This window comes from Leiobunum rupestre, chromosome 11, assembly GCF_980474605.1.
Source record: "Leiobunum rupestre chromosome 11, qqLeiRupe1.1.hap1, whole genome shotgun sequence".
In the NCBI taxonomy this organism is placed as follows: Eukaryota; Metazoa; Arthropoda; class Arachnida; order Opiliones; family Sclerosomatidae; genus Leiobunum; species Leiobunum rupestre.
Window position 1 is genome coordinate 40,581,204 of NC_143394.1, and position 17,818 is coordinate 40,599,021.

Below are 17,818 nucleotides of genomic sequence, written 5' to 3' on the forward strand. Positions count from 1 at the left end.
CTTAGGAAATATAGCGCCATCTGCCTTAATATCCGTCAACTAAATTTGTGAAGAAATAGAAGACGACCTTTGAGTTTCATAGTTTTTCAGTTGAACTTTCAGCTGTTGCGCAGAGATAATTTTGAATGAGCAGACGGCTTTCATATATTCAATTTAAAACTCGGTCGGTAGGTGGCGATACTTATAACTAGTGTTGTTAATTTTCCGGAAAAATAAAAGGCGGAAACATTTTCAGAAAATTTTCCGCAAATCGGAAAAATAAAAAATTGAAACATAAATTACTTTTTAAGGGTTTTAATGTTTTTAACTTTTCATCGATATAAAATGTCTAATATCAGTAAACATATTACAAAACATTAATAGTGTTACATTGTTAATCAGTTTAAACTAGTCTAGAAGTTTAGTTTTACTTTTAGATTTGACATAATTAGGCGTAAATGCCGCTTTATTTAAATTTACAAACAATATATTCGACTAATCTTGGAAGTAAACTTTTTTTTATTTTTTTCGGAAAAAAAAACGGAAACGTTTCGGGAAAAAAGCCTCGGTCATTTTCCGGAAAATGTTCTGACTTACAATACTATTTATGACCAAAATAAATTTAAACTACGCACGAAGCCTATAGGCGCTTTAATAAAACCTAATATGTATTAATACGCGGATCCTGGATGTACAAGTTGTTACCCTTTATATTGCCCGTGCTTGGGTTTCGAGCGATTTTAAAAATAAGAGTTGCTTTTCAAAATTCACGTCGACGCAAAAAAAACATGGTTAAGTTTAGTTTCCACTAACGCGAGCAATAATATACAGGGTCTTTTTTTTTTGCTCGGAAAAGTGTTTTTTTTCAAAAACTATTTATAGTACCGATTTCAAATTTGGAAGGTCAATTCTCTATACCGGGGGACATCAGTTTGAGAAATTTGAGCGTTTTCGGTAATGTTTTTCACCAATTTTGAAAAATTATTTTTCGACCACTAGGTGCGAGATAAAAATTTTCTATTATAAAGTTGTAGGCCGTCATCGAAAACCCTTAAAAATTGTTCACTCGACGAAAAACAACTTATTTATCAGTGAAAATCCGAGCTTGAAAAATTTACAAGTTGGTGAAGCCAAATTACGATTGTTTGAAACGATAATTGAAACCGAATTACCTAATCCAGTTGAAACTTTGGTTAAAAAAACGACCGGAATTAAAAAACACGAGGCTATAGGTCTGAAATCTTCGCAGAAAGACATCCAAATGGAGCACCATCTGTAAATACAGTAAGACGAGCAATTCACGATTTCAATCAATTTGGTAACTTGCAACCTAGGTTTCGCGGATTGGGTCAACCGGATTTAGACTTCGAGAACAATGTACTCGCGTACTTTGTGGCATATCCTCGTCACAGTTGGGTTGTTCTGCAAATCGTGTGTGGAAAATTCTTCGTAAGAATCGCTATCACCCATACAGAGCTACGCTCCACCAAGGACTAATTGACGGAGACCATCAAATACGTTATGAATTTAGCAACTGGTTACTAAATGCTGTCCAAGAAGATAGACAATTTTTGCGCCATGTTTTGTTCTCCGACGAAGCGTCATTTTCTAGATATGGGCCCTTTAATCATCAAAACAGCCATCTTTGGTCTGACATCAACCCACATTGGGGTTTTGAATATCATCACCAGGTTCAATTTGAACGGGTCAATGTTTGGGTTGGACTTGTTGGAAACCGTTTGATTGGTCCCTTTTTCCTGCCGACGAACCTCAACGGCCAAAGGTATTTACATTTTCTACAGAACGAACTGAGTGACGCAATCGACGACCTTCCATTGGCTGAAAGACGTCAGTTGTGGTTTCAGCAAGATGGCGCCCCTCCGCATTTTTCCCGGCAAGTAACTGAGCACCTCAACAACGAGTTTCCTGAAAGGTGGATAGGGAGAAATGGTTCAGTGCATTGGCCAGCAAGGTCACCTGACCTAACACCGCTGGATTATTTTCTCTGGGGATTCGTTAAAGCAAAGGTATACGCCACGCCCATTGAAACTAGGGAGGAACTCATTAGACGAATAATCAGTGCTTGCCGAGACGTCACACCAGAAATGGTAGAGAAAGCGTTTGAGAACTTAATTGTCCGCGCACAAACCTGTGTTGCAGCCAATGGTGATATTATTGAAAATGTTTTGTAAAAATTTATGTGAATAAAATATCTGCATTTAAAAACCAAACGTGTACATTTTTTAAGTGTGAAAACTCTACTACGTTTGTATTAGACTTGTTCCCTTTTCAATTATCGTTTCAAACAATCGTAATTTGGCTTCACCAACTTGTAAATTTTTCAAGCTCGGATTTTCACTGATAAATAAGTTGTTTTTCGTCGAGTGAACAATTTTTAAGGGTTTTCGATGACGGCCTACAACTTTATAATAGAAAATTTTTATCTCGCACCTAGTGGTCGAAAAATAATTTTTCAAAATTGGTGAAAAACATTACCGAAAACGCTCAAATTTCTCAAACTGATGTCCCCCGGTATAGAGAATTGACCTTCCAAATTTGAAATCGGTACTATAAATAGTTTTTGAAAAAAAACACTTTTCCGAGCAAAAAAAAAGACCCTGTATATTTTTTCACTCGTAAACAATTTTATACGTCTCAAAGTTGAATAACGCGCCGTTACTAAATAAGCATTCACCAGGGCGCGTAATATTATATTTTACCGTTTTACGTGCCAAAATTGAGAAACGTGCCGTTACGGGTGCTAGTGGAAACCAAGCATTAGGCTTAACGACGATTCTTGCTTCGACGCTCGCCGTGACCTGTTACTGCGTTTTTGGCTTTTTCAAAAATGAAAACAAACCTTAAAAGTATAATGTTCCACATTTATGGTGGATCACTTAATTTCATATTTCATATTTTAGCAGACTATAGGCTGCTCCAGCTTATGGATGTTGTCATTTTCGGAGTTTCTTAATGAGTAGTTAATTGTGGAGGTAATCCCTAACTATTTTTGGGGTCTTCCGTAAACAACGAGTTTTAGGTTATAGTTCCTTTATTGGGAAAATCAACTCTGAGCAAGATTTCGCTAACTAGCGCCAGAAATATCTAAAGCGGGCAATATTGGAAGTGTTGGTGTGTAACACTACCAAAGGTTATATTCCCTTTAAGGGATAAACTAAAAGATAAGGTTTTGTTAGAGCACGATAGGTCGGTTTACAGTTTGTTCGACGCCGAGTTTGCTTTACAGGGGTAAGCAAAAAACTCGGATTTGTTTAGCTTCTTTCAATCGAGAGATGTCGCCAATAGCTCCTAAATTGTAGCGAAAACGTACTAGTGACGCCACCTCAAGAACTTCTGAAATTAAAGGGAATATAACCTCAGGTTTTAGGTGTCGAACACCAAACTTCCCGCCAAAAATGCTTACATAAAAAAGCATAAAAAACATAAAAAACGACTTGAGGTTATATTCCCTTTAAAAACAAAATCCTAACATCGCCCTGCCCCTGTGTCTTACTACCCAGTTATACATCAGTAAACCCACCTATTTATCAAAGTTAGGGGAAATTGTTTTTTGACGTGAAGTACATGTGTTGATGTATGTTTGTAACAGCGGGGTCGTACCATCGGCGGCGGAAATGAACTTTCTGGAAAGGGTCAAGTGGCTGGATATGTACGGCGTCGACCTGCACCCTGTTCTGGTAAATAAAACCTTCCTTGTACAGCGATAATTACGGCGGTAATTATGAACGCGGCAGTTGTGAAATCTGTCTTTTTGATTCATTAGGGCAAAGATAGTATCGAATACTATTTGGGGCTCACTCCGAGCGGGGTTCTCGTCTTACGAAACAAAACGAAAGTGGGAAATTATTTCTGGTACGCTAAAACATTCACTTTCATTTCCAATAGTTCTTTTTATAAACTAACGTGGCCTTCTTGTTGAAATGTTGCTCTTACGTCACAGTCTCTTACTTTCACAAGCCTACGAGCGCGCGCTACAGTCACGAGGAGAATAGATTTTTCTAGCGCGCGTGCAAATCACTCGTGCGAAGAATATACTAATAAAGCTGTGTCTTGTGACGTAAGAGCAACATTTTAACAAGTTCGGCAAGACCACTTTTTATTTTATAAAATCAACTATTCAACCTCAAAAACCTTTGAGTTTTAAATTTGTATTTTCCCTTTGACAGGCCAAGAATCACGAAAGTGTATTTCAAAGGAAAATACTTCATGTTGAGAGTCAGGGATAAATCCGTAAGATTTTCTATTGTTTCCAACTTGACCGGTTTACCGGGTTTAGGAATAACATCAGAAATTCACAACTTATCCATCTAAGCCGTTAAAATGAAACGCGTACTTTCGTAGTCCTGAATTTTTAACAAATCGCGGACGCGTACAAAGCATCACGAGTGAACATTTATCACGTGATGAAAAATGTACAAATTACATTCCGTAGAGCTATTTACTTATTTATAAACCACATTTTCCTTAGTGCTCGGCAGTCGATTAATTTTTATCCATGAATAAAATAAGCTCGGCGATATTTAAATAATATTTATTTAAATAACCAATAGTTGAATAAAAATTGTAAAATGTTTAAATAATCGAAAGTGAATAAGCCTATTATTTAAATAAAACAAACAATTATTTAAATAAATACCACTTTTATTAAAATAAATGCTTGGTTGCGTAAAAAACATAATTAAATAAGTTAAAATGATACTCTTTTTACCAACGTTTTTTAAATAAATCGGAAAATTTGTGGATAATGAATAAACAATTCCGAGCACTAATTTTCCTGATGTATTCACTACAGTAAGTCGGTATTTGATATTCCGTGTCCAAATACCCTACCCTTGAACATTTACATATCTCTGGAAACTTACATATCTAAATACCCCCCATACGTCACTGGTATTGGTTGGTTCTGTTTTCTTCCGAAACTCATTTTGAAACGTTAGTGGGAGCTTTCGAAGGTACATGTTTCAAGCGTATAACCGTAGTAGGATTGATTGAGAAAGGAATAGTTATCTCGTAAGAGATATCTTATATACTTCTGATACGATTAAACATACTCATGTTACAGAACGAAGAACACACCTACGGGTTCGAATTACCGACTAAATTAGCATGCAAACATTTGTGGAAGTGCTGCGTGGAACACCACGCGTTCTTTAGGTACGAATAAACCGCAGAGTAATAGTTCGATTCACATATTCCTTAAAGGGAAACAACATTTAAAGCGAAACTCTTAAATTTTCAAAGTAGATGGCGCCAATTCAAATTTTTCGTAGAAAAAAAATTCAACTTTGGAAAAAATTCCGCATGAAAAGAAAACGGAAAAAAATTAATGTTGGCGCCATCTGGTAAGACTTCGGTAATTTAAAAATCTACCGCTAATGGTGTTGTCCCTGTGAAAGGATCTTTTCCATTGTCAAATGTGAATTGGTCTATTTAGAAAGCGACCGTATTATAATCTGACGCTTTTGCAGATTAACCCAAGTTCGAGAAGTGCCTGGACACTCTGGAAAAGTCTTCAGTTTAGGGTCCCGATTTCGGTACAGGTAAAACCGCGAGACTAGGCCTACTTCCCAAAGGCAGAACGCCCTTACTAACGACTTTCACCTCAAACGAAGCGGCAGAACTCAGAAGCAAGTACAATCAGAGTTGTTTTCGAGTTCCAGAGATCAACCGACGGTTGTTCGCGTCCCCAGTCGCCGATATCAAAGACGCTTGGGTCAACCGGACGGAGCAGACGCCTGTAAGAGTCTATTATTATGTTCCATAAATGTGCCAGTTACTTGTAATAATTACTGAGGATGCCTAAGGGCCGAGTGTCTTAAAATTTGAGGTCGTAACCAAATTGATAACAGCCTCTAAGGGGGGAAAAGCAACGTAAGGCAAATCGACTCTATAAAAAGTGAAAAGATGAAAAAAAAAGGTGCTCTTTAAGCATTTGTAAGCAAAAAGTCACTCATGAAAAGTACAAAGAGTGGGCTAAGAACCGGTGGAAGATAGTTAACTGACACACTTATGCTAGACATTAATATAAAATTAAACACCAAGGTGTCTTCTAATAAGATAAATCATTTCCCTAGCAATAACGAACAAAGAAGAAGCCCTGAAAGATAATGGTTATGTCGAAACCAAAGTGAACGTTTCAGTTCCGCAGCCAGTCTTCTTGTAAGTCGCGGGTTCCTCAATTCTCAAACGCGTCCCCTCATCTTCAATCGTATATTTCAGATCATCAATGCAAAGAGCGTCTTCGCTGCCGTCAGCTTTACCGCAATCTTCCTCTCCAAGAAGTACTAGATCCGCCCCGTGGGAAGAGCACCAAAACGCCAGGTAATTAGCTTTATTTGATTCGGAGTTCATCAAGTACTTAATGACTCTTTTTCGTAAATGTAGAGGACTATATTCCAATTCAACCAACCCGTCTCCAAGATCAGTTCGAAGCTCCGCCTCGCAAAATATGCGGTTCCCGTTGCACAAGAGAACGCTATCCATGGATAGCGACAGCAGTTACGATTCTCGAAGAAGGAGGTAAGACACCACTGACGAGGAGACTACCCGAGGTGATAATCACCGATTTGGTTGAAACTAGGTGGGTATGTAGACCTTATGATAACATGAAATTTCACCAAGGGAAAAGTTGCTATGGGCATTAGTTTCGCCATGGCAACCGAAAATGTTTTTGACAACACAGTACGTATATTTTCCCATTGACAATGAAAATTTTCAAAACCAAAAAAATAGATCAAAATTGACAAATGAAATTTATTTTATGATATTTTGGTGAATTTTGGTCAATTTGATCAAATTTGATCAGAATCGGTAAAAATGGAGAAAAGCGAAATATAAAAATAAAAAGGTGTATTTAACAACTAATCGCCAAATCGACGGTAATAAATGAATTTTATCAAAATTAATAAAATATAATTTAGTGGTTTGAATTTGATCAAAATTAATAATTTTAACTAGAATTATTATTATTATTTTTAAGAAGTGCTCAGATTCCCATGTCATTTTCAATGGGAAAATATACCTACTGCGTTGTCAAAAACATTTTCGGTTGCCAGGGCAAAACTAATGCCCATTGCAATTTTTCCCTTGGTGAAATTTCATGTTACCATAAGGTCTACATACCCACCTAGTTTCAATAAAATCGGTGATTATCACCTCGGGTAGTCTCCTCGTGAGTTACCTCAAGATTCATTATTGATCGATAATTGTTGTTTAGGCATCACCGAAGCCGTCGAGGTTCCGATAACGAGAGCGAAGTTTCCAAGTCTTCGAAGGGCTCCAAAGTGTCCAAATCTTCGCGTCGTAGCAGGAGGAAAGGAGGGTAAGATGACGCTTGCAACCGAACTTCCTTTAACAACCAGTATTTATATAAATATGTCCAATTTGAAACAGTGAAAGCGGAAGTGAGACCGAAAATCAACACAAGAAACGGCACAGTCGACATCATAGATCCGGAAGCAACGTGGAACTGGTTGACTCCGAAGCGCAATGGAGGGAGGTGCAGAAGCTGCAACAAGAAAAGGCCAATCTGAGACCGCAAAACGCTGTAGTTCGTGACCTCTCTCACCGAAGAAGCGGGTATGCCTCGATACGTAAATTTATCATTATTCCCATACGCGTGTCGATTAGTTAAAATAATTAATGATAACTAAGTATGGAGTGACGTAGACTTGACTTAATACCCAAAGCGATAAGCTCCTCTCGCGAGATATAAACGTTACTTAGAGTGGTTAGCACTTTAGCCTCGCAGCAAGAGGAGCCGGGTTCGATCCCAACTTGTGGCACTGGGTGAAAATCCGGAACCACTCCTTCCGCGTTGAGTTTGTAAGTTTTCTCCCCACTGGTTAAAGGGGTTTTCCACCGAGATCTTCGGTTTCCCCTTCCCATAAAAACTTGCTGAGGTTAACGGTAATAGTTAATGTAGGGAGCTGTTGGCTCGCGTGGCATGAAGGGCTTGCCACCACCCTCCTACGCATTGTAACCCGGCCACCTATTACTTGATCACGCACAAGCAACATTGCTTATGTGGTCGAAGGTGGTGCCTTGGGTATTAGCTCTATAAAAAAAAATCAACGAATCCTCTTACGAAAATTACTAGAGCTAATGTCCGAATTTGGATCCAACTAGACCCATCCAGTTTGAATCCAATTCTATTTGGATCAAATAATTTAATCAAATTGGAATAGAGCTTAAATTCATACATTGTAATTGGCTTTAAATTTTCCATCAAAATTGAATCCAGATGCTCAATATTGGATTTAAGTTGATCCACTATTTTCGTAAGGAATCCTACGCCTCGGTAACTTGCATGGGCTCACTGTGACGACGTGACAAAAAGCACGCATTTGACTTAATTCCTTACGACGTTAGTGTAAAGTCCACCAAAAATGTGTGTGGCTAATCTACAAATGTCTTTCATATAAAACGTGGAAGATAGGGAACCGACATACTTATGCCAAATTATAAATTCTGATAATAATGAAATCAAAGCCATATTAGATTCACAATCGCGACTCTATTTAATCAGCTATCAAAACTCTGGAATGGAGACTGAATCGGAGATGAACTATCAACGAAAGAAGAAGCACAGAAGGCACCGCTCCAGGTCCAAGTCGCCAGATACGAGAAAGTCCCTGCCCACGGAACTCAAACAACACATCGAGTAAGAGGGTTTTCTCCGTTTCGTTTGGACACGCCCGTCTCGCGTACTACTTGTTACGGAATGGGACATTAAATCGAATTTTATGATTTTTACGTCGCAGCTACAACTTGGTGGACCCATCTGGTTTGACGGAGGAAGAACTGAAAGACATTAAATACACCAAAGTCGAGTAGGTGTCCTTGCCATTGAGTTGGTAATATTAATCTAGAGATCCAATCCAATCTGCTCCCCGCGAAACAAGTTTTTGAAAATTACGAATGTGCCGTCTCTAAAATGACGAGAAAACGTTATCATATGACCCGTGGCGCCATCCATTATTTTTAAAGAAAAAAATAATTGTTGCCGGAAAACGCGTCTTATTTGAACGAACCATTGAGAGATAGACGGCGCCACGGGTAGAACGATAAAGTTTTTTCGTCATTTGGGAGCAGACGGCAGTATTCTTATTTTTTTAAAACTTGTTTCGCGAAATACTGAAATCCGACGTTTTGATTGGACCTCTAGATTAATATTCCCAACTCAATGGTCCTTGCTCGCCACAACGAAAAGAACTATTTCATATATCTCTTTTAGAGAGACAATTCATCTTCCTATACTACAATAGACGTTTCAATAAAACATCTTCAAAAAAATTGCTAGAAATAATATTTTCGAGAACCAGGACTTGCAAGTTACTTTTTATATAGTGTTTGTTGAAATAATGGAAACTTTTCACTTGTGCGGTATGCAACAATTAAGCGTTTCCTTTTAACAGGGTAGATTAAGGCTTAGCAAAAACACAACGTTCTATTTACAAGTGAAAAGTCTCCATTATTTTAACAAGCACTAAATAAACAGTAACTTGCCGGTCCTGGCTCTTGGATATATTACTTCTTGGCGATTTCCTTGAAGATGTTTTATTGAAATGTCTATTCATTTTGAAACATGTATCTTTTAAGGCTCCCCGTGATTTTTCTGAATACGGTTCGGAAGAATAAAAATGAGTGACAATTATATCGATAAAATATATTTTATACGTAATGAAGTGAATAAGTTAACACGCCCCCTTTTGAAAACGTGAACATGGTAACTTTTAGATTGTTTCCAATTGACCGATTTCAAAATTACGTTTTTGCGCGTGACAGTACCTTTACATTGTGAGGTATAGCAGGCTTATTTAACTGCTTTTTTACCCTAACCTGGCGGCGTATTTTCACGCGCAAAATGAATTTTAAGATCCACCAATAACGCCACTTCTACACTCAGCTACAAGTTTCGCTGTTCGCGTTTTCAAGACGGGTGGCTTAACTTCTCTAATATCCCTCTCCAGTGAAAGTGTAACATTTTGAAACCATTATATCGGGGAAAATATAGAGTATAATTTATATAAGTAAATATCTATACAGAGTATATTTTCCATACTTTGCTAAACGCTGTAAAATTTGAGCGTGGTTTTCCTGGGAAAGTGCGAAGATACATGCTTCATTTTTTGAAATTAAGTAGGATGGATACTTGTCACGTAAGAGATATATTATGTACTTCTGAAAGGCGTCAGTAAATCTTTGAACACCGTCATTTTTTTATTTTTTCTACCAGGACTGACATTCGCCTATTCAAAATCCGCTACTCTCCCACCACGGGAAAACCGAGAGCGAAAATGAACAGCAACCCGTCCATGAAGTGAGTCGTTTTCTTTGCGACGTCGCCGCTAAATTAGGGCCGCGACGCTACCTACTTTCTATATAAGAGACGCCCACCAGAAAACGTAGCCCACCCGTTCGCGGAAACCTCCAAAAAGGAACCCGACTGACGCCGCTTTTTGTAACTCTCTCCCGCAGACAATCTCCGTTGGACGACGACGACCCCCCTCCCCCTTACTCGCTGCCCACTCACAACGGGTCATCGCTGCCCACGCGGGCCTCTTTGAGCCAAGTGCGCTCCACGTCGGCGGTCAATCTGTCCAACGTGGACCCCGCCATGCCTCCGAGTATGCCCAGACTGTACCCCATTACCAACGGCGGAGTCCCTGGAAGCAGTCGCTTTAGCGGAAACTTAAATTCAAAGTTAGTACGATTCGAACGTACTCAAGGAGTATATTGACACGAGCCAACAACATTTTTGCAAATCACTAGACCGTTTCAGTTGCTTTAGTCCCATTCGACCGAAGGCGGTTTTTGAGGTGTCCCATTCGACCGAATTCCGCCGAAACGTGCGGTTTTTATGTGTCCCATTCGACCGAACGCTTTTATGTGTCCCATTCGACCGAACGCTGCTATATAAATTGGCTTTTGGAATGAGCATGAATTTTATTTTTATCTTCACCTAGTCAAGAAAAGTAACTGAACCAAAACTGAAATAGTAAACTTAACCAACTCTAACCTAACCTAACCTAACCTAACCTAACCTAACCTAACCTAACCTAACCTAACCTAACCTAACCTAACCTAAACATGGATCTTCGATAGTACATACCTTATAAATAAAATACCAAATCACCCCGCCAATTGGGCTACATTTTAAAATTCTTTCGGTCGAATGGGAATAAACGTTTCAGTTACCCATGAAAATGACGTAAGCCACATTTTCATTGGTTGCTGAAACTTAGGAGCAACCAACACAGCACCCCACACAAGGAAAACGCAACCCGTCAAACGTCGTTGATTTTCTTGCGTACATTTTTCAATGGTTAGACGCTTTAGCGCCTGCTGCGTTCAGCGTAAAGGCTCGTCCAATGAAATTTGTACACAACACAGCGTTAGCGTGTTTAAAGGCTAGCTGCGTTTTCTTTGTGTTTTTTGCCAGTAGCGGCGCTGAGGGTGGGCTGAAGTGGGCTTTAGCCCCCCCGCATTTCTGAGAGGGGCCACATATTTATATTAAAAGGGCCACATATTTATAATTAAGAGGCAACATATTTGAATTTATGAATTTTCTTTATCTCTAGAAATTTGTTTTATTGCCAAGAAAAGTTTTTCTGGAAAAAAACTTTCAAAATCAATTTGTTTACTCAATAAGATAGTAGACCATAAACAGATAGATTCGGGAGGAAGTGAGCGAAAATTGAGAGAAAGTTGAATGGGCAATAGAAAGAAAAGAAAGGGGATTTAGGGAAATACCCCGGGCATGCACGTGTCCCCTCCAGGTCGGATACAAGGTCATAGGGGTCCAGTAAACGCGATGAGAGCGGCAACAATAAACGACCTTGCTCTTCTCGCTTCCTGGAAAATTTTTAAGGGGTCACTAAAGTTGTAAGGGCCACAAAATTCTTAGGGGCCACAAAATAATTAGCCCACCTGTGAAAAAACCGTAGCGACGCTACTGTTTTTTGCTTCTAGCGGAAACTTCCTATTGTTGGCCAGCACGAATCATAGCTGCTCCGTTTAAAAGTTTTGCAAATCATTAGATAGTTTCAGTTACTCATGCAAATGACGTAAGCCACATTTTCATTGGTTGCTGAACCTTCCTATTGTCGGCCAGCATTAATCGTAAACCGAGCTGCTTCGTGTAAACATAAGTCTATATTTGTATTAAATAAGTGGGTTAATTACTACTGGGGTGACAATGAATTGACGTAATACCCAAAAGGATCAGCGCAAGACAAAGCTTATCAAAGATTTAATTTAAAGTTGAGATTTAACCCGCGCACCTAAATTCAAATATTAAATTTATATATCTTTATTAATTTAAAATGATATATTTGAAGTAGTGGAGGAATCGTTGGTTACGAAATGTATGTTGGCTAGTGTGAATATGCCTTAACTGTTGGTAACTAACAAACGCAAATTTTCATCTAGATTCATTTCTAAATAGACCAAACTAACACGCATAATGAATGCTTGGAAACCATAATATTATATAGTTACAAATAACAGCTTGAAATGGTGGAGGCTTTTAACTTATGTTTTAATTTTCTAAATGGTGAAGGTCTGTATAGGTTGTTTACTATTCCTATCATTACTACTTTTGTAAGTAACATAATGATAATAGGTCTGACACCGTACAATTTATGTTAATGATAGTCTTTTAAAAAGCGATTGTGTAATAGGCAGTTTTTGAACAGAAAATTAGCGAATCTGTTCCATTGCGCCGAATCCCATTCGACCGCAAAAGCCGCACTTTTTACGGATTTAGGATTCGGTCTAATGGGATTGTCCCATTCGACCGAAAAACCCCGCACTTCTACGGGTTTAGGATTCGGTTTTATCCGTTTCAGCATCTGTCAGAAGAGCATGCAGTGTTACCTAACATAACCAAACCTAACCTAACCTAACCTAACAGACTTAAAAATATATTAAAACGCTTCCATAAAAAATCAAAAGGAGTAGAAAGAAAAACTATTTTTTTGCGGTCGCTCAATTGTGAATATTGCGTCGGTCGATTAGAAAAATACAAAACCCGCCTTTGGGCTAATTTCATCAAAACATTGGCGGAATTCGGTCTAATGGGATTTGGCGCAATGGAAGATACCAAAATTAGCTACTATAAATGATTTACATTGTCATGGGTGAAACAGAATACCAGTAAAAACAATTATAGTTAGAGGAATAGTATGTGTCATACTTATGTTCTTCTGTTACTTATGTTGTTATTATTATTTGAGTGTTTTGCGAGGGGCTGATCACTCCGCGTAATCGGTGTACAGAGCCGTACCTTTGACTGTACTAATGGGACTACGCGTAATCTTTGAAGTCCCTGCCTTTGGCAGTGCTAATCTAAGCGTAATCCGGTGTACAGACTTTCTAAGAGTGGTTAGCCCCTCGGTGTTTTGAGTGCGATACGAATTAATCTCGATGTATTTTCCACAGTCAAGAATTCGCATACTCGTCGAGTAGATCCAATCTCGCCAAAAGCTGCTTATCTCAAGTAAGTTCCACTTTATTTTCGTTCCCTTAAAGTTAAGGTTTAGACTGAAATAACGCCGAAGTAATCTGTTTAATTGCACAGGGTGATACTCCGCTTAAAACAGCCCTGGTTTTAGATATAAACAAATTTTAATTTTTAATATAAAATGGTGAAAGGATTATCTCAGCCTGTGCCTTTCCTTGGAGGCACGACCTGCCTTTTCCGTTCGTAAATGCGTAACTTTACTCTTTAATTTTAAATAGAGCAAACCAGATATACTTAGTTCTAACGCGGATAGTTATCCTGAGCGGGGATTAACTAACGGTAACTATTACAACGGACATCATAACTACAACGGTCATCACGTCCCGCCTCCTACAAGCAGCACCCCCAGAGTAACTTTTCAAACACCTCTAACGTCTACAGTTAGTCCCAAAGTAAGCGACATCTCCACAGTCTTTTTTTAAGCATGGATAGTAGATTTCAGAGGATCGGTAAAAAGCCTGGTTTTTAGCCCCCGTTAACCAATCACACTAAGGGAGTCGTCCAAGGTTATTTGAAAAACAAACAAGTATCGCTAAGAGTGGACGATACGGTTCGAAAAAAGAAAAAAGATAAACACGAAGTACATTTTTACGCCAAAAGGTATTTTTTCACGTTGTTATAGATTAAATATGATATACTAAATATCAGTTGATAGTTTTTATTGAATTAAAAAACGAAGATTAAAAATTACTAAAATATAAAGCGCAAAAAATACGTAACAATATCAATCGCATTAGATTGCCATTTTGAAATTTTAAGATCACGTGGTAGAAACGACCTTGCAAGACTCCCTCGGAGTCTCTCGAGCTGATTGATACGCGCGGAGAAATAAAATGCTCTGTGGAAGCTAGTAGCAACAAACACAAGGAGAACGCAGCTAGCCTTTAAACACGCTAACGAAGGGTTGTGTAAGAATTTCATTGGACGAGCGTCACCAGCCTTTACGCTGAACGTTTTACGGGCAGGGGGGGAAACAATTTCCGAATTTTCCCCTTTCAACGGCAGCAGGCGCTAAAGCGTCAAGCCAATGAAAAAGGTACACAAGAAAATCCACGACTTTTGACGGGTTGCGTTCTCCTTGTGTGGGGTGTTGTGTTTGTTGCTCCTAGGTGGAAGGGTATCGAAAACCTGTCCTCTTAATTTACTGTTCCTGTTTTAACCAAATCTCATTTGATAATATCCGTACCTTAGCCGAATCCGTCCGCTTACCAGTGGTCCGCTACGTCGTCCCCCGGAATTCACGGGCAGAAAACGGAGCAAGGAAATGGTCACTACAACGAAAACGGACACTTGACCCATGAAATGAGCACTGAGCTTTAACAATAGCTTTTTATTGCTTCTTTAAGTTTTAGACCAATTAACTTTAATTTTGAATGTATCGTGTAGTTAACAAAATGTAAATATAAAATGTCAATTATTTTCTCTAATGTAAATAGTTCGTATCTCCCTTTGTTCTTTATTTTTTGTAAAAAAAAACATGGTGTGTCATGATTATAAATATTTGATTAAATTAAAAAAATGTTGTATTGGAAGTAGTCGTAGATTTTTCCAATCTTAAAATAGCCCAGTTTATAGCATTGAATAGGCGCTTAATTATACCCCTCTCTGACTGTCTTGCCCTCAGTAGCGTCGCTAGGGTGTTTTAGGCGGCGCTTGAGCCACCTGTCAAATTTCTGAAGTGCCACCTAAAATTTCCGAGAAGCGCCTCTTAAAATTCCCAATTTTTCCAATTCACTTGTCGAAAAGTTTCTTCCAACTTAAAAATGGGCATCAAAAATTTAATTTTTCATAGTTGGCTCCCCCCCTCCCCCATATCACTCACTAGGACGACCTTGACCAGTGTTAATGGCTTAAGCGCCACCAGTTTTGAAATCCTGGGCCGCGTCAAAATTCTGAGAAGGCATTCTTCTCTTGAGAAGAGTTCTTCGTGAGAATTTTTATCCCCGTGAGAACTCGCTAAAATGCGTCAAATGTAAAATGATGGCGGCTTACAAAGTTACGATAATCCCACGAACGTAATAAACTAAGCCTTTGACAATTAATATTATTTTTACAGAATTTCACGACAATATATGAAGGAAGGAAAGATTTTATTTATAATTTAAAAGGAAAGGTTTCATAGGAAATTTAACTAACCATTCTATATTCTCTGAAATTAATAATCGTCCACAAAATTATCATAATGTTTATTTTCTTCAGCATCAAGCAAACTTATTAGAATATTAGCTGCCATTTTTATTTGTAATTTGACCGAGTGAGAATGCTCGGAGGCATTCTCACTCTTCTCAAGAGAACTCGTGAGAAGAGATTACGTCACCTCCTGTGAGAAGAGATTACGTCACCTCCTGTGAGAATGACCGTCAAAATTTTGAGTAGTGAGAATTCTCACTATCAAGGGAAGAATTCTTAGAATTTTGACGTGCCCCTGGTGACGCCACTGCTTGCCCCCCTGTTGAAAAATGATCTATGCATAGAAAATTCTCAGCTTTGACAAACAGAAACCATAGGCAAACCAGTTCTATGTCCAGTCGCAGGAGCACAAACTCTATAATCGGCTATGAATTATCTTTTATTTAAGCACGGACTGTAAATTTTACAATCCGTGATTTAAGGGACTATTGAGATGTTCGGGACTCGCGCACCAACACCATAGGTACCGTTTCGTATGTAGAAGAAATAGCGCCATCTGCTTTAATACTTGTCAACTAAATACGGGGATAAATAGCGGATGAGGGTTGAATTTTCATGGATTACAGAGAAAATATTCATTGATCAGTCAATGAAATACTACTTGTTTTCAGCATAACTAGCGCCAATAGAGATGTCGTGTTTTCAAAGCTTGATTTACGGCAATTAATTTATGTCCAGTTCCCGTATTTGGCAATAAAGCAAATAAGTAGGGGATCCGTTGATCAAATTGACCATAACCGGTAAATTATCGGCTCCACGAAAGAAACTACAATGGCCATCGAAACACGTCCAATTCACGTTGTCATAAAAATCAAAGATTTTTACGGAAATTCTTTCCTGTAGACTAACTTCTTTTTGTGTTGTTTTTCTCCAAACAACTTTTCCTTTATCAGAGGCAAGCTGACCACGTGGGAAATGCAATGGCGAAACTGAGGCCACAAGGCTATGCCCACCTGACTGAAAAGTTATCTAAATCGGATTAAGTTTAGCGCTCGACCCGTAATTGGTTTGATCTCGCTTAGAACCACTGTAGAGTGTAAAAAATTGTATACACTCTGGCTAAGATATGCGTAGACTATTAAAGTTATAAATATTGCCGCGCCCCTTTAGAAAAATGTCTGAGGACACCCATGACCATTACACCTGAAAAGATATAGAATAATTAAAATTTCAATAGAAACCTAATAACCCCAAATTACGAGAAATTGTAACTTGGCCAATCTCCAAAGATCATTCGAACAAGAACACTCAAACGAAACGGCCAATAAAATGGTCGTGACTAGTTCCAGTGAAGGCACACACGACATAATACAACCCTTACACATTAGAAGCTAAGCCTCGGTCACAGTGGTGTGTGGCTCATTAAAAAACTAACTTTCTTCAAATTGGGCCCCAATATAGCCGTAACTATTGGAGGTAACTATACAATTTAAGGGAAAAGTACATCTCGATTGTTCCAAATGGGGCCCCCGAAATTGCACGGGCCCCGGTAATTTGTACCGGCTGCCCCTTTCTTGTCGAGCCTGACTATGTGTATTCATATATGATTTCGTGCTTTAACAATAGACCTATCCATAAAGTAACATTGGCATTCATGTTTTGATGTTGCTGCTGCGTCACGGGTGACGTATCGATGACGTTTTACTACGAAAAGCCCTGGACATAAGAGTAAATTTGACAAGGCACCCTGTTTTGAAGCATAGACTGAACTGAACTTCTACGTATTTCGTAACGAATGAGCTATATAAAAGTATAGAGTATAGAAAGAAGAGGAGTCGAAGGCTGTTTTTTTGGACATAGAGTATAGACAGTGCGTTTCCAATTAATCCACCTCCACCCCACATTTTAACACGTGATTTTATTTACCTACTCAGCCATAAACTTGAGAGCCGGCCATAGAGCATTGAGCGGACGGCTTACGTGAAAAAATGACGCGCGCAATACCGGAAGTTAAGAGACAAAACTCGAAAGCGAGATCTTCAGAACGTAGCCTTCGACTCCTCTTCTTTCTATACTCTATGATAAAAGCAAGTGTAACCTATTTTATAGAAATACCTATTTGAACTTTAGCGCACATATAGGGACTTTGGGTTTTGGAAGTAG

At 38.7% G+C, this 17,818-nt stretch overlaps 1 protein-coding gene across 6 annotated transcripts in view; it reads left to right on the forward strand.

Moving 5' to 3' along the window:
- The window catches only part of LOC149922838 (band 4.1-like protein 4), a 53,062-nt gene extending 38,043 nt beyond the window's left edge, over window positions 1-15,019 (forward strand). For 2 of the 6 annotated variants that reach the window (XM_090162707.1, XM_090162710.1), the window contains exons 7-24: window positions 3,590-3,677; window positions 3,764-3,852; window positions 4,167-4,230; window positions 5,063-5,154; window positions 5,469-5,540; window positions 5,613-5,737; window positions 6,075-6,159; window positions 6,220-6,321; window positions 6,385-6,519; window positions 7,217-7,321; window positions 7,393-7,578; window positions 8,528-8,662; window positions 8,763-8,831; window positions 10,238-10,321; window positions 10,480-10,704; window positions 13,444-13,501; window positions 13,744-13,917; window positions 14,717-15,019. In XM_090162707.1, coding sequence (XP_090018833.1) covers window positions 3,590-3,677; window positions 3,764-3,852; window positions 4,167-4,230; window positions 5,063-5,154; window positions 5,469-5,540; window positions 5,613-5,737; window positions 6,075-6,159; window positions 6,220-6,321; window positions 6,385-6,519; window positions 7,217-7,321; window positions 7,393-7,578; window positions 8,528-8,662; window positions 8,763-8,831; window positions 10,238-10,321; window positions 10,480-10,704; window positions 13,444-13,501; window positions 13,744-13,917; window positions 14,717-14,845 — 2,017 coding nt within the window. In that variant the 3' untranslated portion in view covers window positions 14,846-15,019. Of the gene's footprint in view, window positions 1-3,589; window positions 3,678-3,763; window positions 3,853-4,166; window positions 4,231-5,062; window positions 5,155-5,468; window positions 5,541-5,612; window positions 5,738-6,074; window positions 6,160-6,219; window positions 6,322-6,384; window positions 6,520-7,216; window positions 7,322-7,392; window positions 7,579-8,527; window positions 8,663-8,762; window positions 8,832-10,237; window positions 10,322-10,479; window positions 10,705-12,432; window positions 12,563-13,443; window positions 13,502-13,743; window positions 13,918-14,716 lie in introns of those variants that run through there. The other 4 variants (XR_016477167.1, XR_016477168.1, XM_090162709.1 and 1 more) reach the window with 4 other exon arrangements.
- The last annotated feature ends 2,799 nt before the right edge of the window (window positions 15,020-17,818 follow it).